The following is a 27702-nucleotide window of genomic DNA, read 5'->3' on the forward strand; positions in this document are numbered from 1 at the left end:
GAAAGGTTACTCAATAATAAAGTAATTTCCTCTCCCTTGACTCCTCCCCTTTATCCATGCTAATCTAAAAACAAATGAACATTTTTTTTTTTTAATGTAGGTTCCTCCTTGCATACAGGGCATAATAATTCAAGAGACCATTTATTTGTGCTTTTCTTAAAGTATAATTTTACAGTGTGGTGTGTTTGTCGAGTGCACCAAGGCAGATGGGGGGTAATAACCATCCATGCATGTTTCACAAAAAAAAAAAAAAAAATCTGAATTATTCTAACAAAATAAGGCAGATCTGATCCTGAAATAACACTTTACACAAAGAAAATGCCTACATAAACAAAATCTGTAAGACCTTGCAGTCTAAAAGAAATGATGGAATAAGTGAGAGGAGAGATGACCTGTAGTGCTTTAGGGCAGGGCCTGGAAGGGTGACATCAGTCCATACAGCATTCTAACCACACCCCCTCATTAGGTCCTAATCTAGAACCATCCATAGTCTTGTCCTCTCAGGAGGTTCCCGGGTTACCCCTTTTTTCTCCCCAGTATGCTTTTTGTTTGGGGGAGGGGGGGACAGGGAGACTGTTTCCCTCCTCACCTTGCGCTTCCACAGCTTGTGTGTGTATAGGCCACAGTTTTAGCAGACATCTTGTGTCTAATCCATTGCAGTTTTAACCCAGTCCCTTGGGACAATGCCATTTACTGTTGGCAAATTCCCTCAACTAGATATTGTTTCGTCACTGTCACGTATGTCCTGATGATTTTTTTTGGCGTGCATTATGTATTTACAATGTACCATAGATGAAATATGAAACCGCTACAATGTAAAGATTGCATTTTCCATGTATTCTTGGTAGTGGGCACACTGCTGTACAGACAACAACAACAACTTCGAAGTGTGAACTGTAGCCTCAGAATTCACAATCACACCATGGCCAAAACTATTGTTAGCAAAAACAGTTCAGGGCAGATGGAACTCAAAACAGTTATTAACAAAGTGTTGTTGTTTTTTTTAAAGAAATGGACTAAAAGGTTCCTCTTCAATTACTTCCTACTTCCTTTCAAATCAGCAAAAACAACATCTAGGAAATTCAAATAAAATAGTCTACGATTCTTCATATCAAGGGCTTCTTTTTTTTTTTGCAGGGATTTTGCTCATTTCAGACAATTCTCCTAGTAAAACAAAAAACAATTTACAACAAACCACGGATTCATGTTACCAACTGAAACACAGCCATCTACTTTCGTTGCAGATAGAATCCTAGAAAAACAAATCAGAAACGCTGGGCGAGTCAGTTAGCTTGTTTACCAGCAGTTACTGTAGATCATGACCCTGCTTTAGAATGCTTCATGTTATTCTCAACGGACAGACATTTGTAAGACTGTAGCTGTGTTCAAGTAGGACAAAATGTGGAAGGGAAAAAAGTAAGAAAACCAAGAAGCAGAGTTATTTTCACTTCAAGTGAGCAGAGATTAAACAAGCCTTCACCCACCCCTGCCATTGTCAACAGGTGCACACAGGGTGATACTGGTTTCAATTCTTTATTCAACATGTCCTCACTGCGAGAGAGGCGTTTGAAACCTACTATAGTATAGTGTTGGAACAGATGACTGCATCAACCAAGACCCGGTCAGCCAGTGACAGGCCAAACCTCACCTCCATGCATTGACTACAAAGCAGAGAAAACAATAGAAACACTTATTCTTTTCCCCATTTGATTTGACGTTGGTCTTCCTTTTCAGTTTTGAAGTCACATATTAGGGGCCAATCCAGGACAGCCTTGCTGCATCATTGCAGTAGGTTGGGATGGAGGTCGAGGGAAGGAAGGTTTTAACGATTCCAAAACATTAACATGTACCCCTTCCCTTCACCATTTTGTTTCAGTTCCTGTACACACATTGCACACATCATTGTCTTTCATCTCAAAGTTTCTCAAAAACACTGTACACACAACCCTGCAGAGGTATGTTCTTTTCTCTGTCAGCAGTGACGTGTCTCCATGGGGCAGAGAGAAAGAGAAGGTCGAGACTCGTCCAACTCAAAGTTCTAGAAATCATAGAATTCCATAGAGACACTTGAAGAGCTTAATTGGCCCGATCCAGAGGGCAGGAGTCAAGGGTCAGAGGTGACAAAGAGGACGCTGTTCCTCCTGGAGAAAAGAGAGCGTGCCGGCCTGGGTCTAGTCTTAAATCGACTGTTTGATCAACCAATCAATAAACTGGGTGTCTTGAAGGTATTGAGTGATATTAGTGTTCAAAGAGATTTGATGAGGTGAGTTGCAGGTTAAAGGGATTTGGTTGCCCTCGTGTTGTGTTGTTACTCTTTTGTCGTCTGGACAGCGGGTGGGGGCGCCACGGGCCCCACCTCCTCTGTGGTGCTCTCCCAGCTCTCCTGTGCTCTCTGTGGGGGCCGCTGGGGCGTGTTCATGTGCTGGGCAGCCGGACCCGTGTAGGGCTGGGCGTGGGGGTGGTTGTTCTGCTGCAGAGAGACATGGAAACAGGGAGAAAGAGGTGTCAGCATTCAATATGAGCATTCTGTAAATTCTGGAACAGTGCCATAAAGTGTTTGTGTGTGTTACCTGCTGAAACTGCGTGGCAGGAGCAGGGTTATGGGGGTACAGCGCTGTGTCCTCGGGAGGGGAGGAGTCGTGATCTTCTGTTGCCTCCTGATCATCTGGCTCCTGAAAGAAATATAGACAATGGAATCAGTCAAGGAGAGCTCTGTTACATTACCACACACACACACACACACACACACACACACACACACACACACCGACAAAACATGCAAACACCCATCCCACGCGCACACACCTTCCGTACCTCCTCGGGGCAAAGTTCGCAGGCCTTGGCCAGGGTCATGCGTGCGGAATGCGAGCGCTCCAGGAAGTACCCGTTGGAAGTCTCGTTGCTCTGGACAGGGGGAGACCAGTTGTTGTAGGTGTACTGGGGGTTCCCTGTGTAGGGCCTCCTCTCCAGCTCGTCCCCCAGCCACTCCACCGCCCACGTCCACTTACGCTTCAGGTCCCCGTTACTCTGGGAGCACAACAGAGAGAGACGAATAGAACTGTGTTAACATTAGAACTATTCCTGATACACACTGTTCAAGATATCCAGACACAAACATATTGCACATATCTGAAACACCATTCTAAAATGACTGATCTGGTAGGCAGAGAGGAGAGAGAGGTGACTACCATATCATATCTAGTCTACTACTGTCATGGTTTACCTGTAGTATCTGGTAGGCCACAGTACAGTTGCTGAACAGAGCCACCATGCACTTGATACACTGGTAGGCCCGTTTCTGGTAGTGGTTCTTAGAGCGCTGAATGGTGTCAAACAGGCCGTCCCTGTCGTCTGGTATACCCTTCAGCACGTTGTGGATCCTGTGGGTCTGCCAGGAGTCCTCTATGAGCAGTATCTGCAGCAGCAGGTCCAGGTAAGGCCTCAGCTCATACGTGTAGGAGTACGCCACCTAGGGGTCGAGACAGGTAGACAGGTGAGAGAAACAAAAACGCTGTGTGTGAGTGAGTCATCAGTGTTATCCCCTTACCTGCCAGAGCAGCTCAGACAGCACGGTAGAGGAGAACTGGGGGTTTTCCCAGCAGCTGAAGCGCAGCAGCTTGACCGTCTCCTCAGAGTTGCTGCAGTCCTCGATGATCTTCTTCACATAGCTGGTCCTAACGAAGAGGATCTCTGACACCAGCTGTTGCAGGGGCATGATGGGGGTGGTCAGGTTGGCGTCTCCGTACGGGTTGGCCAGGGACGGGTTACCTAGAGGACAGTGAGATACATTTATATCTATTTGGACACTTCGCTTTATTCTAAGATTGCAAATAAGAGTAAAGAAACAGGAGAGAGAGAGAATGACAGACAGTGAACCCGAGAGAGAGAATGGAACCATTAGAGAACGAGAGAGAAAGGAGAGCAGAAGAGACAGCAACCACAAGGCGGTGACAGAGAGAGTGAAACATACCATTGATGGAGGACTGCATGCGTGTGGAGACGTCACAGCAGCGCAGTAGCTGGGAGACCACAGCGTAGAGCTTGGTCAGTTCTGCATACTGGTACTTTATGGGAGGGCCAGGCCCCTCATCTAGAGCCACCAGCATGAAGGTAGCAGGGACACTCAGCTTCAACAACTGGGTCTTCTCTGCCAGACCTGGGGAGAGAGGGAGGGAGGAAGAGAAACCATGTTTTATTCCAGCAAAAAACAAACCAACAGCGTTTCTCCTGCACACGCACGTCGTCTTACCCAGGTTGGCGTACATGACGAAGAGGTTGAAGTACTGCTGCAGGTGTCGGCCGTGCTCTGACACCTCTCTCCTGAGCAGGTTCAACACAGCCCTCAACAGGTGATCACTCAGACTCAGGTTATCACAGCCCTGATGCAGGAGGTCAAAGGTTACAGGTCTTTTTTTTTTTATTTACCCATGCACCCCCCCCAGTCGGCCAAATATATATATTTTTTTTTAACAGCTTTTCTGCTACATGTATGTACATACATTTAGCATCAATGGGACTTTTATATAAAGCAGTCACCTAACAATAATACATTACCAACCATAATCTCTTTAATCCTGCCCCTCAGCTACTCTCAGCCCATCCCACCTATCACCATAGACCTCAGCTCTTTAATCCTGCCCCTCAGCTACTCTCAGCCCATCCCACATATCACCATAGAACCCCCTCGTTTGGTTTCCATGTGCCAATTATTTTTGAATTGTGCTCTTTAACATAATTGAACCTTTCTAAAATGTATAGAATCCACAGATTGTGAGCTAAAGATGAAAACCTTTCCCACGAGTATTATATTATTTAGTGACTACAGCTTTCGAAATCGCCAAACACTGCTATTTGTAAGGTTCATTTTAATTGCACGTTATGATTTTTTAACCATTCCGTGAACCTGTGACCAGAAACAAGCTACATTGAGGCAATACCAGAATAAATTATCTATTGATTTTGTCTCTTTGCAACAAAATCTACAGAGCTTAGATTGTTGTACACCCCATATATAGCATTCTGTTGGTGCAAAGAATTTTATATAATTTAAATTGAAAAACAATAAGTGTTGAATCAAGTGTTGTTTTTTGTACCAGTTCATAAACCATCTTCCATGGAATCGGTACATCGAAAATCTCTTTCCATTTATTTACATCCTGTATGGCGCAACATTTTTGTCCTGAAATTAAACTGGTATATTTTTCTATTTATGCCAGTTCCTTTCAGCCAATTTGAATCTTTAATACATGGCAGGCAAACAAGTTCCCTACCTTCTCCCTTTTCCACTCGCCTCCTCCATTTTTGTGGTAGTGCTGCAATCAGTTGGTTGTAAATTTGGATTGAGCAGATATTCCCATATATTTTCGATAGCTGCATATGTGACATAACTCTTCCATTTCTAATCGTAATATCATTAATAAATACAATTTTTAAACATTTATTCCATAAAGAATGTGTTTTTTTAAATAATCAGTATATTTGTGTTTAACCATAACATTTGTTCTATCATTTCTGGAGGATAAAACTGGAATTGTAACCAGCTTGTATGGCTTGTTTAACAAAGGGCAATACTTTAAACAAAATTTCATTTTCAATTCATCAAAAATGAGAATTTGTAATCTGTATGAAGGCAAAAAGTAAATGTTTTAACAAAGGATGAGCCTTAATCTACTGGAGAACCATTTTGGGTTTAAGTATAATTTATACATAAGTGAAGCTTTAGTGAGAGGTTTAAAGCTTGAATATTTAAATCATTTTAGCCCCCCAAAGTGATATTCATTATTTTATTATTATAACTTTGTCTGGCTTAGCATTCCAAATAAAATGAAATATTTTTAAAAACTAGTCATCTGGAGTAGGCAGTGCCATTAGTAAGTAAGTAAACTGTGATAGGACCAAAGAGTTCATCAATGTGATTTTTCCAGAAATAGACAAGTACTTACTTCTCCAAGGTTGCAGAATCTTATCTATTTTTGCTAACTTTCTATTGAAATTGATTGTGGTAAGTTAATTTATATATTTTGAGATGTGAATACCAAGTATGGTCATTAGTATTACATCACACACTTTCCCTCCATCTCTCACTCCCCCTTTTCTCCCTCCATACCTGTGTGGACCCCTCAGGGGAGCTGGTGGGGACGGGGCATGGCCCGTCCGCCAGAGAGAAGTGGGCGATGAAGACGATGAGTTTGGCGAAGGCCCCCCGGACCTCGGCACTGGGACACTCCAGCAGGTACTCAGAGAAGCGCGTGGGATACGCAAACAGAACGTTGTGGGCAAACCAGCAGCGGACGTTCTTACTGTGGCGCAGCAGGATGCACAGAGCGTCATACCTGAGAGAGAGGGAGAGAAGGTGGGGGAGGGAGGAGAGTAGACAGAAAGAGGGAAAAGGAGAGCGACAAGGGAAAGAGAGTTACAAGGCTGTCTTACAATATAAAGAAAACACACACTTTCTCCCTCTCACAGACAACCCACTCACCAGTCACCGGCGGGCCCCCGGACTATTTTCTTGGTGTGAAACCCAGTGCTGAAGAGGAACCTAGCTGCTAGCTGGATGCTGATCATGGCTATCTCCTCTGCCTCTGGCAGCAGGTGGTCCTGACCCGGGGGAGGGTTGAGGTAGACGCTGTTGCAGGTCAGCAGCTTCTTGACGAACTGGAAGTACTCCAAGCTGTACTGCATACGGCTGTGCATGAACTGGACATTCTGCTTCCTCACACTGCATTCAATGGCCCCCGGCATCGTCACCTGGGAGGGGAGGGGGAATTCATTAGTACGGTTATGAGCATTACGTCATTATACACACAAACAGACTCATTCACACCCACAGGTTCTCGCCTCTGCACTTTATCACAAACAAATACACACACAGTCCTGATCCCCACCTGTCGTGGTGTAGTGGGAGACACAGTCAGCTCTGAGATGCACCTGGCCAGCTCTCCGTCTGCCTCCACTGCGGCCCCTCCCCCTGCTGCGTCCATCCTCTCATAGAACAGGATGTAGGCGTTCCACCATCTCTTCTGCCTCCTGTAGGACATCTTCTTCATCATGTGGTCAAACACCTCTCCCATGTACTCCCCCCCGAAGCACTGGCTCTTCATCTCCTCATCGTCGTCCATCTTGCACTCCGTCACGTCGCCGTCGTCAAACTTGTACCAGCGCTCCTTCTGACCGCTGTCGGCGCTACCGCCGGTGCCGCAGTCTCGCTGGCTGATATAGGAGTAGTAGTGGCCGCCGCTGGCCTGGCCCGAATGCACCAGCACCCCCACCAGGCGGTACTTAGAACTGCAGCCTGGCGGGTCGGGTTCCGATGGTTCGTTCTGCATGATCATCTGAGAGGGAAAGGAGGAGGGAGGAGTGACTGAGTACAGACAATGTTTGGACTAATGATGAAGCGACTAATGAGGAGTTTCCTTGCCAATGCTGCTTCTGTTTACTCTTTTGGGGTTCAGGCCATGGTTTCTGTTTAGAACTTTGTGAAACATTTATAGAGCTCTAATACACAAATCAAATTTGATATAAAAGTAATCTACCTGGCTCTCCGGGTTGCCGTCATCTCCCTCCAGCTTTGCCACCCCGGCCACAGTGTAGGGCTCCATGTCCAGCTCCCTGGGGAACTCAAAGTAGTCGTTGAACTTGATGGCACACTCCCTCTCCCAGTCGTAGTCAAACCTTTTCAGCTGGATGGCTAGCACTGGAGGAAGCTTCTTGATCAGCAGACGCTTCACTGTGTCCACCTGTAGTGGATAAAACAAAACAGTAAGAAATGTCATCCTAAAGTATCTATCCATATCGACACTGCTATTTTGCAATGGAATGAAAACAAAGGACTGAGTACTCAACAGGAATGATGAAGGACAGGAGAAGAGTGAGGTACCTTCTTGTTACACTTCTCACAGTGGTATGCGTTGGCTCCCTCCAGCAAGTCTCCTTTGACGTACTGCTCCATAGAGTCCAGCAGGTTCTGGTGGTTCCTGATGTCCACGTTCAACGTGGTGAATGACTCCTCACACTCATACCTGGGAACAAGATGGTGGAACAGTTTCACTTATTATATTTCATGCCTGTGATAACTGAGAACTATGTGGTGCCATTTTGTGTCACTAACCACGTTTCCATCCACATTTCTGAGAGTAGTCATACCCGTATATATATATATATATATATATATATATATATATATATATATATATATATATATATATATATACATACATACATACATACATATACACACACACACACACTTAAAAACATTTGTTTTGATCACGACAGCTAGTTTTAGTACAATTGTATAAATGGCAAAATAGATAATTTGTTCGTTCAACATGGTGGGATCTTTGTTAAAAATGTATTATGCGAGAAATGCGCAAACATTTATATAATAATCATCATATGGAAGTAAACTTGGAGTCATGCGATGACACGGTGTGGGTCCTCCCACTACTACCATGCAGTTTATTAGGCTACAGATTAAAGGTGATGAGCTTGACGCTCCTTTCCAATAAATATCATGGGTCTTATTCTGGTGACAAGATGGTAAATACATGACTGCTGTTTAACAAAAAAAAAAAAATTCTCTCTTCTCCTTCTCTCTTCTCCAGAATAATGTCATCATGTAGACTAGCCGACCCACACTGACTCAGACCTGTTAGCTGGAGCGCACATGTCAAGACCAGAGTAGGCACATTGTCTATTTACCACAACAGTTTGTGACAAAACTAATGGTCGAGTGGAAAATCCAATGGCAACATTGCACTTCAGATTTGTATTCGATACATGAGAAGTTCTCTTTTGGGATAGGGGGCAGCATTTTCACTTTTGGATGAATAGCATGCCCAGAGTGAACTGCCTCCTACTCTGTCCCAGATGCTAATATATGCATATTATTATTAGTATTCGATAGAAAACACTCTGAAGTTTCTGAAACTGTTTGAATGGTGTCTATGAGTATAACAGAACTCATATGGCAGGCAAAAACCTGAGAAAAAATCCAACCAGGAAGTGGGACATCTGAGGTTTGTAGTTTTTCAAAGCTTGGCCTACCGAATACACAGTATCTATGGAGTCAAGTTGCACTTCCTACAGCTTCCACTAGATGTCAACCGTCTTTAGAAACTTGAATGAGGATTCTACTATAAAGCAGGGGCTCATGAGACCTGTTTGAGTCAGTGGTCTGGCAGAGTGTCTCAGGCTCGTGACGCGCGCTCCCGACAGAGTTAGCTCTCTTTCCATGGCTTTTCTTCAGACATAGGAATTCTCCGGTTGGAACATTATTGATGTTTTATGTTAAAAACATCCTAAAGATTGATTCCATACATCGTTTGACTTGTTTCTAACTTCTGTTGACTCCAAAATGGCGGATATTTCTCTGGCTGGATTGGGTTCTGAGCGTCTTCTCAGATTATTGGTTTTCCGTAAAGTTTTTTGAAATCTGACACAGAGGTTGCATTAAGGAGAAGTCTATCTTTAATTCTGTGAATAACACTTGTATCTTTTATCAATGTTTATTATGAGCATTTCTGCAAAATCACCAGATGTTTTGGAATCAAAACATTACTGCACGTAACGCACCAATGTAAACTGAGGTTTTTGGATATAAATATGCACATTATTGAACAAAACATACATGTGTAACATGATGTCCTATGAGTGTCATCTGATGAAGATCAAAGGTTAGTGATTAATATTATCTGTATTTCTGCTTTTTGTGACTCCTATCTTTTGCTGGAAAAATGGTGGTGTTTTTTTGACTTGGCGGTGATCTAACATAATCATATGTTGTGCTTTCGCTGTAAACCATTTTTGAAATCGGATACGATGGGTAGATTAACAAGATGTTTATCTTTCATTTGCTGTATTGGATTTGAATGTTACATATTTCAAAAAAATATATTTGAATTTCGCGCGGTGCCTTTTCAGCCTAATGTTGTCGAGGGGTTCCGCTAGCGGAATGCCTGCCCTAGAAAGGTTATGCGAAAAAGTACATTTTGTGTGCACTACGTCATCACGCACTGATTTTTTCCAAAACAAGTCCATTTGGAATACCACACTGGTGGGAAAATGTACATAATAAAAATCTGGAGGATGAGTGGTCGTTCATTCGGTTCCGCCAGTGTTAGTAAGTGGATGAAAATCACTCACCTGTGTGGGCAGTCACGGCAGATTTTCTGGTCAGCAAAGGAGCCTCCCAGCACCTTGCTGAGCATGGAGGAGTGGCCCATGGCCTTCAGAGCCTCATCCAGACTGTCCACTAAAGAGTTGAAGAACTCCAGGGCATCGTGCTGCTCTCGCAGATTCACCGGCTCACCCCATAACCTACAGGAAAGAGATCGATAGAGATAGCTCTTAGTCTACCAAGACCGTTTGTGTGAAATTGGTTTCAAAATAAACAGCTTGTAATCTGTACACCACTACATTCCTTGACATTTCATTGTTTTACCTCAGCCTGCTATCGTTAGCTCACCTGAACTGTTTCCAGAAGCCTCGGGGTACGTAGTACTGCAGTCGGGAAGAGGCCAGGTGACCAAAGATGACCTGTAGGTGGCGTAGCACCCCAATGTTGTACTCCTTCCTGTCCTCCGACTTACTCAGCGAGGGCTTGTCGTCAAACTGGTGTTGGTAGGCGAACACCTCATCCCGCACCGTTCCGTCGGCATTAGTCTGGGGAGGGAAAGTAACAATACACTGGATGGATTATTTAAGTTCAAATTCTACATCTTGGTTCCTCTACACAACATCCATAAACACTCGGTAATATGAACTTCAGAGGGATTTAATTTCCCTAGTCCCTTACCTCTATACCAAGGGTTGGGGCTGCCATAAAAAGCATCTCAGATTGTAGCTTTAAGCAAGTCTTTTTGCAATTATTCAATCTGAAGAGTGAATACAGTTTTGATTGATTCCCAGTCAGTCCAGTCACCTCGTTCTCCTGCTTCTCGTCCCCGGACAGTTCATCGTCCACGTCGGTGCCGGAGCCCTCCACGGCCAGGACACCGTTACGGATGGGCGAGATCATGTAGAGCTGCTGGATGACCGAGTTCATGTAGCAGGTGGCCCCCGCATTCTTCAACCCCACAAAGCCTTTGGTGGGCCGCGGCCCCACTGGGGGGAGGTATTCCCACTCTGTCAGAGCCTCACAACCTGAGAGACATGGAGAGAAGGAGAGAGAGTTGTTCAACTTTTATCCATTCCACATATACTATCAACGCAACAATGAATATCAGAAAAACATTTAGAATTCATTGAAGAGAGGTATACATTTACCAGTATAGATAGAGGAATATGTGAGAAAAATAATTAGGAATTAAGATCACAGATTAAGTGACTATGTAGTACATATCTGTGAGTGTATAGTTGGTGTACCTAGGTAGTACATATCTGTGAGTGTATAGTTGGTGTACCTAGGTAGTACATATCTGTGAGTGTATAGTTGGTGTACCTAGGTAGTACATATCTGTGAGTGTATAGTTGGTGTACCTAGGTAGTACATATCTGTGAGTGTATAGTTGGTGTACCTAGGTAGTACATATCTGTGAGTGTATAGTTGGTGTACCTAGGTAGTACATGTCAGTGAGTGTATATCTGTACCTGAGTACATATCTGTGAGTGTATAGTTGGTGTACCTAGGTAGTACATGTCAGTGAGTGTATAGTTGGTGTACCTAGGTAGTACATGTCAGTGAGTGTAGTACCTAGGTAGTACATCAGTGAGTGAGTCGGTGTACCTAGGTAGTACATGTCAGTGAGTGGTGTACCTAGGTAGTACATGTCAGTGAGTGTATAGTCGGTGTACCTAGGTAGTACATATCTGTGAGTGTATAGTTGGTGTACCTAGGTAGTACATATCTGTGAGTGTATCAACGATCTGCTTGAGGTTCCGGACACAGCCGACCGGCAGAGCCACCAACAACTCGAAGCCGGCGTTGATGGAGGCGGGGCTGCTACAGACAGGGATGGCCTGCTCCGTAGGGAACTCCCCACTCTTCACGTACTGCAGGTACACGTTAGACGCCGGGAAGATGAAGTCATCTATCAACTCCTGGAGAAAGAGTGGGGTGAATTAACAGAATGTACAAAGCATCATCTTATGGTGGCTTGTCCTGTGACTATATTGAGTGAACTATTTGGCAACCATATTGGATTTCATAAACAACACAATGACCCACCTTTATGAGGTTGGCCCCACCCTTCTCACAGCCAATGTAGTACTTCTTCTCTGGTGTCTGGAAGGCCAGCAGCTCCTTGGTGACCCCTAGATGACCTTCTAGAATGGTCTCCTCCACCCCCGTCTCTCCTGTCCGCTTCACCTCATCCTAGTGGAAAAAACACCAAACTGCCATTTAGCGGTAATATTTCTGAGAGATATGAAAGCCCATCTTATGCCTTCTCTAAACTACACCATATTAAACTGCATTTCATTTTCTAATAATGAAAAGACTTCTTGTCCAATACCCTGATCTTCTTGAGCCAGTCGATCTCATTGTTGAGCAGCGCCTCAGCGTTGGGCAGGTTGATGTTGCTGTTGTAGGCGTAGTTCAGCAGGTGCCTCAGCAGCGTAAAGTAGTCCCCTGCGTGCTTCGCCCTCTCCTTTGCCGTGCTCTGGAGGAGAGAGGAAGGATACGTGTTACAACAACAAGGGGTCCCAATGGAGTGGGGTGAAGAGTTTCAGTGTGTTACATTTCCTCCTCTAATGATGAAGGCTGGGATTGAGAGCTGGTAAACTGATTCGAGGTCTGTCCATAAGGGCAACTTCTACCCAGAGCCGAAGAATGACTATTGTGTCAGGAGAGTGAAGAGATGGAAGGATACTCACCCCTAAAACAGTGAAGAGGAGGGTGATGAAGAATAGGAGGGGTCTGTGTCCCATACAGCACCTAGTGGCCATGAGGAAGAACTGTTCCTGAGCCATCTGACGAACTGACCTGGAGACAGACAGGAAGATGACAACAGGTTCCTTTCACCGTCAAAGGGTGCTTTTGACATCGTCAGATGACAGTTTTATATGGGCTTGTTTTTGTGAGATTAAGTTTGAACACCAAGGGGTGGTTTCCCCGACACAGATTATGCCTACTCCTATAATAAACTCAAGGGAGAATCCATCATTGAAAATGCTTTTCAGTCCAGGATTAGTCTGTGTCCAGGAAATGCCCCAAATGAACAGATCCACAAAACAGACATAGATTAACAGCCAGATGCAGACATACTTGCTGTGGCAGTGCAGTAGCAGGTCTATGATGTAAGTCTGCCAGGCCTTCTCCTTACTGAGAGTGTCCAGAGCGGTGGGCAGCAGGGCAAAACACAGGGTCATGATCTCCAGTGCCTCACAGCACACCATCTCATCCTCCCCGTCCGGCTCCTTACCCGCGTTCGTCTGTAGAGGTGATGAACACACACCGCCGTGAGTTTATAGAAGACACAGAAACTCTCCATACAAACCCCTAGAAGTCTGCAATACACACCTTAAGAACCAAGCACACACCATCTCAGTTTAGAAAGGGTTTTACCTTCTCATAGATCTGACTGATCTCTTCATTAGAGCTGAAGACCAGCTGTACCGTGCCACAGCCTGAAGCCCACACGATCTTCTGCACCGCCCGGATCACACAGAGGTCTGGGATGTACTTGGATGCTTGGAAGAAGTTCTGGGCGTTCGGGGGCAGAGACTGCCAAAAAAAGTGAGCAGACGTTTACGGTCTTACTCTTTTTGACTAGCCGTTTGTTAACCGGTTGAACGCATGTGTAAACACTAGTCCCAATAGACACGCCGTCTCACCTCGTCAGAGATCTGTTGGGCCAGTCGTATGGCCACGTTGCGGAGCATGCACTCAGAGGCGGGGTTCGGGATATTCTGTAGAGCACTCTGGAGGACCAGGGCCTGGTCGTGGGTCACCTGGTTGATCTGGAGAGGAACAAAAACAGAAGACAGTGGATTAAGAACACCAGTCATATTTGAGCTCATTCAAATACACAGTCAAGTTATGTTTGAGGTGATCATGGTCTGTCCATTCGGGGTCTGGTAACAAGGGTCCTGCTACTCTCATTGTTCTGCACTCGTCTAAGCTGTAGTAATACAAGGTTTTCCCCGTATTTACAGAGGTAATATAACGGCAATACAATAGCGTTATTTACTGGTGATGCGGGGCTGGTCCCCTCCACTACGGGCTGGCAGGCCTCGGCCACAGCTTTGACGTGTCCGAACCCCACGGCGGTCAGCAGCAGCTTGGCGATCTTCAGGGCATTGAGGTACGCCCCCCGCCGCGTCTCCATGTCGGCCGATGGCAGGAAGTTGTTCCTGGTGAGCATGCTCAATACGAGCGGGAGGCCGCCGCTCTTCAGGAAGTTGTACTGGAAGTCGCTGGCGTCCTCACCGAGGGTGCCGCTGGCCGGCATCAGCAACGCATACACCACCTGGGGAATCAATCCAATCAATCAAACGTGGCAGGAGGATGTGAAGAGTGTAAGGGGTAATGAATCAATCACGTAAACCACCACACACACAGTGGTGTGTGTTACCAACCTCAGTGAGGTAGAGGACTTGTGAGGGCGAGGGGCCAAAGAAGCGTGAGTCCAGTGTGGGGCTCAGGCTGTTCTCTCCCAGCTTGGCATGATCCAGACAGATAGCGCGCAGGTTCTCCACGGTACCGTTGTCTACACACAGCTCAACCAGAACATCAGTCAGTCCGAATCATTTCAAACCACAAAGAGAGAGAGAGCGCGAGAGAGAGAGAGCGCGAGAGAGAGAGAGCGCGAGAGTGAGAGAGCGCGAGAGCGCGAGAGCGCGAGAGTGAGAGAGCGAGACGCAGAGGAAGGATGAGAGATGCTGTTTTGGGGCCACAGAAGGACAGCAAGCTATAATGAGAAAGAATGAGAGCGTGAGAAAGAAAGACAGTGTACCTGGAGGCATAAGCTTCATGAGGAGCCTGGCTCCATCTCGCAGCAGAGGCATGTTGAGGGTACAACCCAGGTCTGCTACCTGCCACAGGAACGAGATGTAGCGCAGGTGGAGAGACATGATCTAGAGAGGAAGACGATACTCAGGAGAAGACGACACATTTGACATTTCTCACGTGAGGAAAGGTGTGTGTGTGTGTGTCTTACCACTCCAGGCAGGCAGCCCTCCACCTCTGGGTTGGGTCCTTCGCTGAAGTGGTTGCCGTGGTTACTGGGCGAGGCAGTGGAGGAGTCTGAGGAGCTGTCAGGACTGGAGGGCACGGTGGCACTCACCTGGGTCAGCTTGGCTGTGATCAACTACACACAAAATACCGATTTGAACCAAACGCTAACAGATACACTGCTTTCATCATCTAATCCTAGTAGATTAGTGATTTCAGGAGGGAGTAAAATTGTATTTAAACAAATCGGAACTAAGCCCTAATTCAAAAGCAGTGCATGGGCCATTGATTACGAAATGACTAGCTCACTGCTTTGTCCTTGAGGTTGAGCTGTCCAATCAGCTTCCTGTCATCCGCCGGGTCAACAACCTCCCCGCCAATGAAGAGCTCTATCTTGGTGTGCGTGGCATTGGCCTTAATGCGTGTCAGGATGCCGCGGCGCACCGAGCCGATGGTGTCATTGGTGTGAGACCAGATGTCCAGGTCATCCACCTGACGACCCTGGTTAGGGAAACGCACGATCAACGTGATGTGCTTCCCCCGGAACGCCCTGAGAGAGAGAAAGAGGGATTGGTCTGTCAAAATGTTGGCACTGAGATTCTGGCAAACTAAGTTAGACCTCGCTTTCACAAGTGTGTGTTGGTGTGAGTCTGTGTGTGTGTGTGAGAGAGTCTCTCTCCTACCTGGACATGGGCAGTATGGACCTCTCCTCGTGGTAGTCGCTGTCACATTCGTTGATGTACTCCTTGAGCACGGTGAGCACGCGAACCATGCGGATGGCCTCCTGCCGGGCACAGTTGATGCTGTCCTTGTCCCCGTCCAGGACACACAGCGTGTCGTACGACGCCTTCAGACGGTCAAAACACAACTGGATGAAGTCCTCGTGGATCTCCACCTGGTTGACCTGCAGCTTGGGCCCCAGGTTGGTGTAGATCTCCTTCAGCAGGTCGATGGCTCGGCTGGCGATGTCATCAGTACCCTGGATCACCACCTGGTAGAACAATGCAAAGCTGTTTTGCGCACTCTCCTCCTCCAGGCTTAATCCAGGAACCAGACTGTTGTCTATAAAAGCTTATAACAGCGATAAGAGGAGTTTAACTCAAATGCCTCCCAAGGTAGTCCAGTCCTATGAGCTCCAGGTTTTACAGTATGTTCAGAAATCTTTAGAACATTGATAAGCTTTTTAACACTCACCCTCCAGAGGTAGTCCAGTCCTATGAGCTCCAGGTCATCCATCATGTAGGCCCTGCGTTTGGCCACCAGTTTGCCCTCGCGGCAGTTGACAGCCTTGAAGAACCTCTCGAAGCACTTCATGCCGTTCTCCGTGAGCAGGGACGGGTCCAGCTGCAGAACATTGTTCTCAAAGAAGTCCTTGTTGATGTCCGGGTCCAGGTCTGGCTCATCTCCCATTAGCTTAGAGTACCTAGAGTTGGAATAGACAGTATAAAGACATTATAAAGGCTCATACTTGCTTATAACAAATTAAGTGAAGTGCTACCAATAACATTTGAGTTGAACTAACCTGGAATAATTCAAAAGGGAAATCATATTTAATATACATCAAAGGCTGGTCTAAACAAATGTGTACGTACCATTTGAAGCACGCCTCCCGGTCACACAGGAAGACGGCGCTCTCAGCCAGACACCTCCAGATCTGCTTGGCCTGAGGAGCACATAGCCACAACTGTCCGTCCTTCAACAGGAACCTGGAGAACAAGATGGTTCAAAGCAGTTAGACACTAACAGAGGACTCAGAACGGCCACTTTCATTCCCACAGACTGAGAAATGCCCCACCGCCCAGAAAAGCAGTCAAGGGTCAATGTTTTCATCCTGAGATACCTGTAGACAGCCGCCTGCCTTACCTCAGGAAGTTGAGCCTCTCCTGAACCTCCTGAACATGACTGTAGCGACTTCCCACTCTGACCGTCTGAGGGTCAAAGTCTGCATGTTCAGCTTTGGAGAACGGTCTCATGGTCTCCATGTAGGCAGACAGGTTCTCAGCCACCAGCGTGACCAGGGCATGGTTGTGCTGCAGCTGGTTGATCAGGTCATGACGATAGAACACATGAGGACTCCTCTGGGTCTGACTGTATGGGGAAGAGGAAAGGGAAGGAGAGACGTGTAATATTTCATCACAAGCTGTGGAGAAACTATGACTCAATGGGAAAAGGAGATGAGATGAGAGAGCGAGAGAGAAAGGGAGAGAGGGAGGTGGAGAGTCTTTCGTTACCTAAGGTTCTGAGGAGCTTCCCCAAACAGGCTGCAGATCTCTCTGATCTGCTTCAGGGCTGGTATGACCCACTTGTCGTTGGTGCGCAGCTCCTCGATGAAGCGGTCTATCCACTGGATCTTCTGGGTGTCTCTGTCCTGTTGGAGCACAGAGCAGGGTCCTAGTCATTAGGGACCATCGTAGCAAAACATTTTGCAACAGAAAACAAAAAAACAAGATATTCTCATTTGACAAGCTTAGGTAGAGTGTCCCAGTTTCAGTCTGTTTTCTTCCATTTGGTGCCTAATGAATACAACCCAGTAGCAGTAACAGTAGTTTTACCTGAGAGCAGCTGTAGTCCAGTATCTTGATGTGTGCGCTGAGGGCCTGGTCCATGATGTCCACGGGGACGTCGTCACTGTGAGCCAGGTTCCACAGCAGGTTGAGCACCTTGTGGGCCATCACTCCATCCTTATCGTCCTCCGCCAGACGACGGATCAGCTCCAGCAGCTTCTCACGCTGCTTCTTACTCGCATTCGTCCAACTCTCCTTGAAGCAATCAAAGAGATGGTCGAGCTGCTCTGGAGAGAAGTCCCAGGCCAGTTTGGCCAGAAGGTCATGGACATTCTTCACTATGGCTTCGTGCTTACCAGCCTGACATAGAAACAGACACAGAAGACACTTAGGCATGGTTCTAAAAACAACCCCTTCCCCTACCCATAAAGGAAAAGGTCTCTCTAGCAAAATATATATTTTTCACAAATGATAATAACCTGTATAGGTTCAATGAATAGGAAGTACATTAAAATTCCCATATCGCTGAGAACCATTTTCCCATGACACGTTTAATTCAGTACCTGCGCTGCCCAGATGTTGTCCAGGTCCTGCATGGTGAGGGCTTTCTCCTTGATGACGAAGCGGAGTATCTTCTCTAGTTTCTCTACGTACTGAGGCTGGTGGAGGCTGTCCCTCAGCACGATGGACAGGATGTGGTTCTGCTGGATCCACTCCTGAGAGAAAGGGAGAGAAAGACAAACGTCAGGCATAGATTTGCATTCCTGTGGAGAAATTCCATGTCCAATTCGACTGACGGGAATTGAACTGGAATTGACTATTAAACTCTGATGAGCAATTTAAAAGCGCTATACAAATCCAGTCCATTACCATTCATAAGGAGTAACTGTTAGGGGCTAGGTGACTCACCGCCATGCGTTCTGCCGTCAGCCACTCCTCCTCCTCGGGGTTGCCATGCCGATGCGTGTAGTAGGACACACTGGAGATGACCTTGTTGACCTCGTTCAGGGCATTCATCTTGCCGTTGAATGAGGAAATCTGCAATAACCTGGGGACCAATCAACAAATTAAAAGCCTAACCATCTTATCGAAAATAGAAATTCCACCCAAAAGCTATCTTTTGGTATTTGTTTCATTAGTCCATTGTTGACAGAGTCCCAAAATGTTTTGCATGTCAGAAAAATACCAGCTGTATTTTGAAAGTTATACATCTTGAAAAAAATGTGCATGTTAGCAAACAATAACTCCACCCAAAAGCTTTCCCTTAATAATAAAACAGCAGTTGACTGTCCAAAACACTCATCATACGAGGTGCTCAAACCCCAATGTGACAGTTTTAATTCTATATAATAACAACCTAAAAAGAAAACTGAAGGAATCTCACCTAAGGATCATTTTCAACCTAAATATCTCCAAGTTCTTGACGGTCTCCTCCTGACCGGGCACCCTGGAGGCCAGGTTCTTCAGGGACTTGATGATCATGGACAGGGCATCGTTCTTGGCCTCGTTCTTGGCCTCCTTCTTCAGCTCCTCGTCCGTCAGGTTCTCCAGGAACTGAGGAACCATCTCGATCACTGGTAGGAAGTACTTCTTTACTGTGTGCAAGGTCAGGAACTCATAGCACTGGCCGAACGGCCTGGAGGGAAGACATACACGGGTTAGGACATGCACACGTCCCTTACAAGTCCCTTACATTGGTCCATCTGCGCTAACATACTTGATGAGGGCAGCGATGATCTGTACGTTGAGTGCCTGTCCGCTCATGAAGCGGTCGTGTAGAGTCTGAAACCCGTTCAGCGTGCCAAACTTATTAATCAGGTCCACCAACCAGCCCTGAGAGAGAGAGAGAGGGAGAACAATGAATGGCCAATCACGGGCGACAGCTTTATTCATGTTGAAAACTTGGACATACTGTATCAAACGAGGAATCCTGAGTGAGCGAGGGTGAGTTGGGGCCTACCTTGGGTGAGCGAGGGTCAGGTGGACGGGCGAAGAGCTCGTCGTCGGCCAGCGTGGCCCCGGCGGGGATGGTCTCAGAGGGCCGCGTGCCGTTGTAGATGTGGAACTTGCAGTGGGGGTTGGTGGCTGTGGCCAGTAGCTCCAGTAAGGGGAACCAGTCCTGAGGAAGCTTGGTCACACACAGCTCCACCAGCCGGTGTGTGTTGGTGATGATACACCTCTGTGGAGGTGAAGGACAATCAGCTTTAGTTCAAACAGGAAGTGCTAGTGCACGCACACACACAAACACACGAGGCCCTTACATGGATCTCAAACTTCCACCCACTGACAGCCTCGTCTGTGAGGATCTTAGTGAAGGAGATGGTCAGGCCGTCCCTGAAAAACCTCTGGCACGCCTCACACTTCACATCAAGCCCTGCAGAAAGAGGCAACGATTAAAGGCAGAAAACAAAGAGAGATCGATAGAAGACAAATGAAAAAGATGTCCTATATGGATGTATATTGTATACGTTGACGGACACACCTTTTTTACATAAGTCTATAGCAGCTTCAAGTAGAACTTCTAATTCCCCCTTTGGCAGGACTGGGACTACCCATCGGGGCCTGTTGATCATGTCGTCCAGCTTGGCCAGGTCAGTGTGAGGGAAGGCAGGCTCCTCCTCCTCCAGAGCAGGGGCAGAGTCTCCTTGGCCCTGCTCCTCCTCCGCCGCCGGTGGGCTCACAGGAGTCGGCTCCGTGGTCGACGGGTTGGGGGACACCGCCTGCAACGCGCACACACATTAATAGCAAGCATACTACAGATGCTGATTAAAAGAGATAAACGCTAGTCGGAAACACACACACACAGTGAGGAAGGTAGGTAATTAAGCCTTGGAACTTCACAGGAAGCACAAAGTCAAACAAACACAATTCATAGAGCATGAGGGACTAAATTCATTTTAAAAAACATTAGATTATAAATAAAGCTTATTCAATTATGTGACAGTAATTAAGCTTACATCAGTGATCCTGTCCACAGCTCAGAAACTCTTAAATTACAAAGAGCTTCTCTCATTGGAGAACATCCAGCTGTGGCCTCAACATGACTCATGCCATTTCATACTAAAGATGAACGCCTACTACTGTCCTATGCTCCTCATGGGGCGATGGGCCTAAGTAAGTAAGTACTAAAGCATATGGCATTGCAGATCGCTCCATATTAGTCAGTCAACTTCACGCAGACATACAGTTGATATGCGGGTAACCTTGTTCACTGATAATTGGGGAACTATCCATAGATAGACACACGTCACCCCGACACTCACCTGGGCCTGTGTGGGTGGGGGCTGGGTTTGAGAATCAGCGGGTGCCTGGCCCTGGCTATCATTTCCCCCCACGGGGGAGCCACGTGTGGTGACCGTCATGATCGACACAGGGCAGATCTTGGCAGTCTTGTCCGCTTTAGGAGGCCCTGGCCTGGGGGGGAATCACTGCCTGGGTAGGGAAGGAGAACCAGGGGCCGGCTGAGAGGGAACGCTCCGGCTGCTGAGGCTCAGGGAGGGTTGCAGAAACCATCGCAGAACCTGTGGGACAGAGAGATTTAGAATGGTTGATGCCCCATTTTTCCCCATGCATTTGGGACTGAGGCATGTGCATTTCAGCTAATCTGTGTACAATGTAGTGAACATCACATGGACAACTTCAGACCACTCTTGAGGTGTAAAAATAGCTGCGAAACAACATCCAAAGGCCATGATTCCACAGTATATTTGCAAGACAGGAGTCTTCAACTAAGTGAGACCAATTCAAATGACTCTCACTCTGCCACAATCTGGGTCTAGACATTAAAATGCTATTTACGCATGCTTGACAACGGGGTGGAATTATTACATACAGACACACACACACACACACACACACACACACACACACACACACACACTAGCCCAAATACCAACAGACAGAAGCCCCCCCCACTGCCATCAACTATCCTATTTCCAGTTGCAGACAGCACAGGACTATCAACCATGCACCACACTGGCCTATTAATAGTCTCTGTCGAACTGGTTCAGAGATATCTAGACTGTGCAAGACAGTATACAGCTACTGACAAACTGTTGATTGGTCACACAGAGCATGACCCTACCCTGACCCTACCCTAACCCTACCCCAACTAACTGCAGCCCTTAGGTTACGCACGTCTCACTACAGCAAAACATGCATGGGATATTGAGGTTTCAAGATATCACCTGGCTATATTAGCCAAGCCTAGTAGAATAACTAAACAAAAACAATTGAACAAGGAGAACAAGCCATTGTGCGCTTACTGACAAACAATGTATTCTTAATAATTGCCCAAAATGATTAATAATAGCATATTGGATTGAAATCAGGCCATCTATGCTTGGCTGCCAGTGCCACTGACATAAAGTTGTGGTAGTCCAACAATGTGTCCCAGTACTGTAAATGTTTCCCAACTCCAGTCCTCCAGTAGCCCCAACAGCACACATTTTTGTTGGAGCCCCAGACAAGCACACCTGAATCAACTTGTCAACTAATCATCAAGCCCTCAATGAGTTGAATCAGGGTTTTTTGTCCAGGCCTATAAGACAAATGTGTGATGTTGGGGGGTACTGGAGGACTGGAGAGAGTCTGTGTAGAATATTGACCTTACACAACAGCAGAGTGACAAAGCAAAACATCTTAAATCACTATGAGTCAGGATGGAAGAGATAGGTTTAGGGCCTCAGGCTCCTTCAATCCACTCAAGTGCCTATGAGGGAACATTAAGATTAGGGGATAGGGTTTCTGGGTAGGAAAGGTCTGTGTGTCTAGTTGTGAGACACTGGAAGTCTTGAGACACATTAAGACAGTCTCCAGCTGAGTTACGATCCTCTGGGCTCAGTTTACAGGTTTATTATTGGCTGTCTTCAGATGTATCCGCTTCCATCTAATGGAAGAGGTTAGTATTAGGGAAGGGGAATCTGATCCTAGATCTGTGGTTTGGGCCGACTTCTACCTCAAGCATCATCAGGCAAGCCGTCAGGAGTAGGCTACAGCTGACAGCTACAGTGTGAATGGAAGTTGACAAGCCAATCGGAATCAATGACCCAAGGAGCAAGAACGGTTGAGGAACCAATCAGATGAAAAGAAACCTTGAGTCTTGAGAAAGCACCTGACCGGGCCATAAACCAGGGTTTCCCCAACCCTCTCCTCAGCACCCCCAGACGTTCCACATTTGTGTTCTAACCATAAACCGGCACACCTGATTTAATTAGTCAAAGGTGTTATGATTAGTTGAATAACTGAATCAGTGGTGCACGTTTAGGGTTAAAACTAAAATGAGAACTTCTGGGGGGGGTTGCTGAAAATATAGTACTTCCAGCTGGCACAGCTGCCATGGCAGTGTGTATACACAGCTAGTATACGACAACTATTCAGGTCATCATGGTCAAAGCTTAGTTTTGCTGACTTGAGTAAAACTTGAAGTGAGCATAGCTAGGTCATGACTGAGGAAACGCAGAACTTTCAGGTGAAATGAAGTCATTTGTATCCGGAAGTGCACAAAGTAAGCATATTACCAGGCCTCAAAATCGGCAACAATTACTTTTATTGACAATGCCTTGCTTGCAAATAACTCAAATCTAATCTTTGTCAATAGATCCAATGCCAGCCCCCTCCTTGGCTAGCCTCAAAAACCGACACTAGGCAGAGGCAACTAGGGTCGGATTTTCAAGACTACCCTTGGCTCCACCTTCAGTTTCTGTTCTGGAGACAGTTTGATGCAGACAGGCATGTCAAGATATTTGGACATTTCTTGTGACAGCCGTTGGTTTACAAGGAGCTTGGCACAAAAGAAAACATTGTTACGACAAATGACAAGGTTGCTTGCATGATGTGTGTGAATAAAAATGTACTTGGTCCTAGGCTTGCTAATCATTCTTATCACGATCCGCTTTCCTCACCAGAATCTCTTTCTATGAGGACACGTCATTGAGTAACATTGTACAGCTAATTAAATCAAGTTACTTGGGGATTGGAGTATAAGGAAAACTTGATTTAGTTACAGCAAACAACTCAATCTCAAAATAAGTGTCGCTGTTACATTGTATGGTGTATTCTAGATATGAGAGACCGCTAACTAGCCAGTAGCTAACTACACTTGCTAGATTGCGTAGCATTAGCCAAATATTTCAAACAATGCGAAAATAACCAGCCTGCAAACACTGCCTGGAACACGGTTAATTGATGTGAAAAATAACTTCATGCAACAGGAGTCTGGACGATAACTAATGTATAACGTTATCAAGGCCCGTAACGTTAGCTAGCTAACGACTGACAAGCATTGCAAGGGCCTTCTCCTTACTCAACATCGGTAGTAGCGCTAACATGCTAGTTAACGTTAGCCAATGGCGCTGCCGTCGCCACAACAATCAACCGTCTGTGTGCATTGGTAGGTTGTTGATCAAACACCAGCCCATATCTGTCAACACCACTAGTCCAAGAAGTTAGCCAACATCTTGTCTGGTTGAGACTGACCTTGAACTAGCTATGTGGAAACCGTTATATTTCAAAATCCAAACAATTAACAGGTTGATATGGGAAACGTCAGCCATTTTGCCACAGCCAAAAATAACAGCTAACTTAACTAGCCAACGTTACATACAGAAACAAACCGGCATTTCAGCATTCATTCTGTCGATGTCAGACACCTTGCTTGCTATTACTCTCTCCTCTTTATCTAATGAAAAGCATATGTGTAACGTTACACCTTGAAGCTAGACAGCTATAACGTTTCATTGTTAATGATTACTCAGAAATGTTATCTAGCTATACTAGCCAGTTAGCACCATTGTTGCTAGCTACCCAATGTTACTTACCCCAAAATTTGATGGAACTTCCTTGAGTTGACTTGTCCTGTCTATGAATCGTTCTATTCTGGGTTTCGCTAAGTGTCAACGTGTGTTACATAATATTTTCATGCATGCATCCAGATCTGCTAATATGATCTCTCTTCCTTGCTTATTTTTTTGTCTGCACTTGGGTGTTTTTCCTGCGTCACCATCAACCCCCCCTCTACTGTAGTCTAGCACAGTTTTCCCAGCCAGTCCGTGGTAAGCGCAGCTGACGGGAGGCCGTGTTCGAGAGGATCAAAACCGTCATGTATCATGGGTAAATTGTGACTTGCTGACTGATCTACAAATAATAATGAGCAGTTATTTACGATGTAAAGTTCCTTGTAGATCAGTCAGTCTGTAGTCGCCTGCACTGTCGGCGCCAATGTCGAACAAGCCCATTAAGGTAATATTTTACAATTAAAGTAATAGTTCACTTCACATTTAGTTTGTCAAAAAGGTGCCTTCAGAAAGTATTCACACCACTTGACTTCTCCCAAATTATGTTGTGTTACAGCCTGAATTTAAAATGTATTACATTGAGATTTTGTTTCACTGGCATACTGGTACACAATACCCAATAATGTCCACGTGGAATTATGTTTTTAGACATTTTTACAAATTAATACAATTTAAAAGCTGAAATGTCTTAAGTCAATAAGTATTCAACATCTTTGTTATGGCAAGTCTAAATAATTTCAGGAGTAAAAATGTGCTTAACAAGTCACATAATAACTTGGATGGACTTACTCTGTGTGTAACAATATTGTTTAACATGATTTTTAAGACACTGCATCTCAGTGCTAGAAGTGTCACTACAGACATCCTGGTTCGAATCCAGGCTGTATCACAACCGGCCGTGATTGGGAGTCCCATAAGGCGGTGCACAATTCGTCGTCCGGGATTGGCCGGTGTAGGCCATCATTGTAAATAAGAATTTGTTCTTAGCTGACTTGCCTAGTTAAATAAAACATACAATTATCTGTAAGGTCCCTCAGTCAATCATTGAATTTTTAACACAGATTCAACCACAAAGACCAGGGAAGTTTTCTGATGTCTCGCAAAGAAGGGCACCTGGCCATCCTTCATCTATCAGAGAAGATCTGTGGACAGACTAAGTTCCACTGTCACCCAGGAGCCTGTGTCCATGGCATCAACTCCCTCTTGCCCACGGTTCTGGCCAACTACTCCAATATTGACACCATCGCCACTCACGTAGGTTTTAACGTCTCGACCAATAATGGCCTGATGAATCCTACCCCTGCAAACCTATTTGAACTTTCCTCCACATCTAAATGTAATGAGTTTGCAGTGTATTTCAGAGGTAAGATTAGATAACATTAGGCTCGGTATCAGTCAAGCAAGACCTGATTAGAAGTTTGTATTTTTGAAAAATTCTATTCTGTTTTTTATGCCCACCACAGCACAGAGACAGTCTTAGTTAAAGTGGTAAATGATCTTAGAGCCAACACAGATGCCAAACAACTTTCTGTCCTTGTACTCTTAGATTAAGGTGCTGCATTTGACACTGTTGACCATGATGTCCTTCTGGAAAGACTAGAGAGGTGGGTCGGCTTCTCCGGTCCAGTTCTTAATTGTTTTAGGACCTATTTAACCAGTCAAGTGTTTCTTGTAACATAACTCAAAGAAAATACATATCACATGTGCTTTCCACATGGTTCGATTTTGGGTCCAGTTGTCACGACTCCCACCGAATGTGGCGCCCCTGCCTGTTCAGGCGGCGCTAGGCAGTCGTCGTCACCGGTCTACTAGCCGCCACCGATCCCTTTTTTGTTCGTTTGGTCTTATTGGTTGCACCTGTCCCTTATTTTGTTTCCTGATTTATGTCTATTTTAGCCTTTTAGGCCCACCTATGTTCGTGCAGGATTATTTTCTGTTAGTCGGGGTGTGCGTGTTTGTGTTCCTGTCCGTCCGTCCTGTGTTGGGTCGGACTATTTTTCTGTCTGTTTATCGCCTATGGTTTTGGGCATTCGTGTGGGAATCCCAATAAAGACGGTGTTCCCCAGTATCCTCTGCTCTCTGCAATTGACTCTGCACCCACCACTCCAGGCGATTGTGACACCGGTACTGTACTGTAATGCTACAGCATGGGTACTGACAAAGACCAGACGGAGAGAACACATTACACCGGTTTTAAGGTCTCTGCACTGGCTGCCTGTGAGTTTTAGAATACATTTTAAGATTCTTCCATTGGTTTTTAAATCAATCCATGGTTGTGCACCCCAATACATGTCAGACATGCTTTTAAGTTATTTACCCAGTAAGTCTCTGGCACTGGCCTTTTAACTATCCCAAATCCTAGGACTAAGATGCATGGAGAGACAGCCTTTAGTTATTATTCCCCCAGCCTCTGGAATAGCCTGCCAGAGAACCTGGGGCAAAACTGTGGACATATTTTAAAATATATATTTTTAGCTTTGCTTTTCCTTTGGGTTCTTTCTAGTTGTTCAGTTGGGTGTCATTATTTTTTTCCTGTAAAGCACATTGCATTGCATTCCATGTCTGAAGTGTGCTGTATAAATAAAGCTTGATTGGATTTTATTTGACCTATTGGTAGATGGGTGGGGAAAAAAAGCAGACATCGAATTTCCCTTTGAGTATGGTGAAGTTATTAATTACACTTTGGATGCTGTATCAATACTCCCAGTCACTGCAAATATACAGGCCTCCTTTCTAACTCAGTTGCCAGAGAGGAAAGAAATCTCTCAGGGATCTAACCATGAGGCTAATGGTGACATTAAAATAGTTAGAGTTTAATGGCAGTGATAGGAGAAAACTGAGAATGGATCAACAACATTGTAGTTACTCTACACTACTAACCTAAATGACAGAATGAAAAGATGGAAGCCATTACAGAATAAAAATATTCCAAAACATGCATCCTGTTTGCAATAAGGCAAAAAAGTACAACTGCAAAAAATGTGGCAAATACATTAACTTTATGTCTTGAATACAAAGCGTTATGTTTGTAAATGGCTGTGTAACAATGATCAACAACCAACTTGATAGAGCTTGAAGAATTAAAAATAATGGGCTAATACTGTACAATCCAGGTGTGCAAAGCTATTAGACACTTACCCAGAAAGACTCACAGCTGTAATCACTGCCAAATGTGACTCAGGTGTGAATACTTACGTGAATTAGATATTTCTGTACTTAATTTTCAACACATTTGCAAGAATTTCTAAAAACATGTTTTCACTTTGTCATTATGGGGTTTGGTGTGTAGATG

At 45.5% G+C, this 27702-nt stretch overlaps 1 protein-coding gene across 3 annotated transcripts; it reads right to left on the reverse strand.

Moving 5' to 3' along the window:
• Nucleotides 1-238: 238 nt before the first annotated feature.
• LOC112255125 (probable ubiquitin carboxyl-terminal hydrolase FAF-X) lies at nucleotides 239-24663 on the reverse strand. Of its 3 annotated transcripts, none has more exons than XM_042323836.1 (42): nucleotides 24435-24663; nucleotides 20880-21137; nucleotides 20099-20336; nucleotides 19878-19990; nucleotides 19577-19795; nucleotides 19334-19449; nucleotides 19001-19252; nucleotides 18526-18664; nucleotides 18180-18332; nucleotides 17665-17976; nucleotides 17344-17480; nucleotides 16976-17200; nucleotides 16705-16818; nucleotides 16307-16535; nucleotides 15796-16103; nucleotides 15422-15662; nucleotides 15099-15248; nucleotides 14895-15015; nucleotides 14518-14648; nucleotides 14130-14408; nucleotides 13774-13899; nucleotides 13505-13663; nucleotides 13205-13371; nucleotides 12814-12922; nucleotides 12453-12599; nucleotides 12167-12313; nucleotides 11832-12039; nucleotides 10922-11142; nucleotides 10466-10662; nucleotides 10144-10317; nucleotides 7877-8018; nucleotides 7533-7736; nucleotides 6885-7331; nucleotides 6479-6747; nucleotides 6107-6332; nucleotides 4250-4379; nucleotides 3971-4156; nucleotides 3548-3768; nucleotides 3224-3469; nucleotides 2806-3027; nucleotides 2571-2672; nucleotides 239-2470 (listed from the first exon to the last, which is right to left on the reverse strand). In XM_042323836.1, exons 2-42 carry the CDS (start codon nucleotides 20976-20978, stop codon nucleotides 2309-2311), a joined length of 7788 nt encoding a protein of 2595 aa, XP_042179770.1. In that variant the 5' UTR covers nucleotides 20979-21137; nucleotides 24435-24663; the 3' UTR covers nucleotides 239-2308. The 3 variants fall into 3 exon arrangements, with proteins under 3 accessions (XP_042179770.1, XP_042179772.1, XP_042179771.1); XM_042323838.1 differs by having other exon boundaries at nucleotides 2815-3027; nucleotides 24435-24662; XM_042323837.1 differs by lacking the exon at nucleotides 24435-24663 and adding an exon at nucleotides 21980-21997.
• Nucleotides 24664-27702: the final 3039 nt, after the last annotated feature.

This window comes from Oncorhynchus tshawytscha, linkage group LG07 (assembly GCF_018296145.1).
Source record: "Oncorhynchus tshawytscha isolate Ot180627B linkage group LG07, Otsh_v2.0, whole genome shotgun sequence".
Classification (NCBI taxonomy): Eukaryota; Metazoa; Chordata; class Actinopteri; order Salmoniformes; family Salmonidae; genus Oncorhynchus; species Oncorhynchus tshawytscha.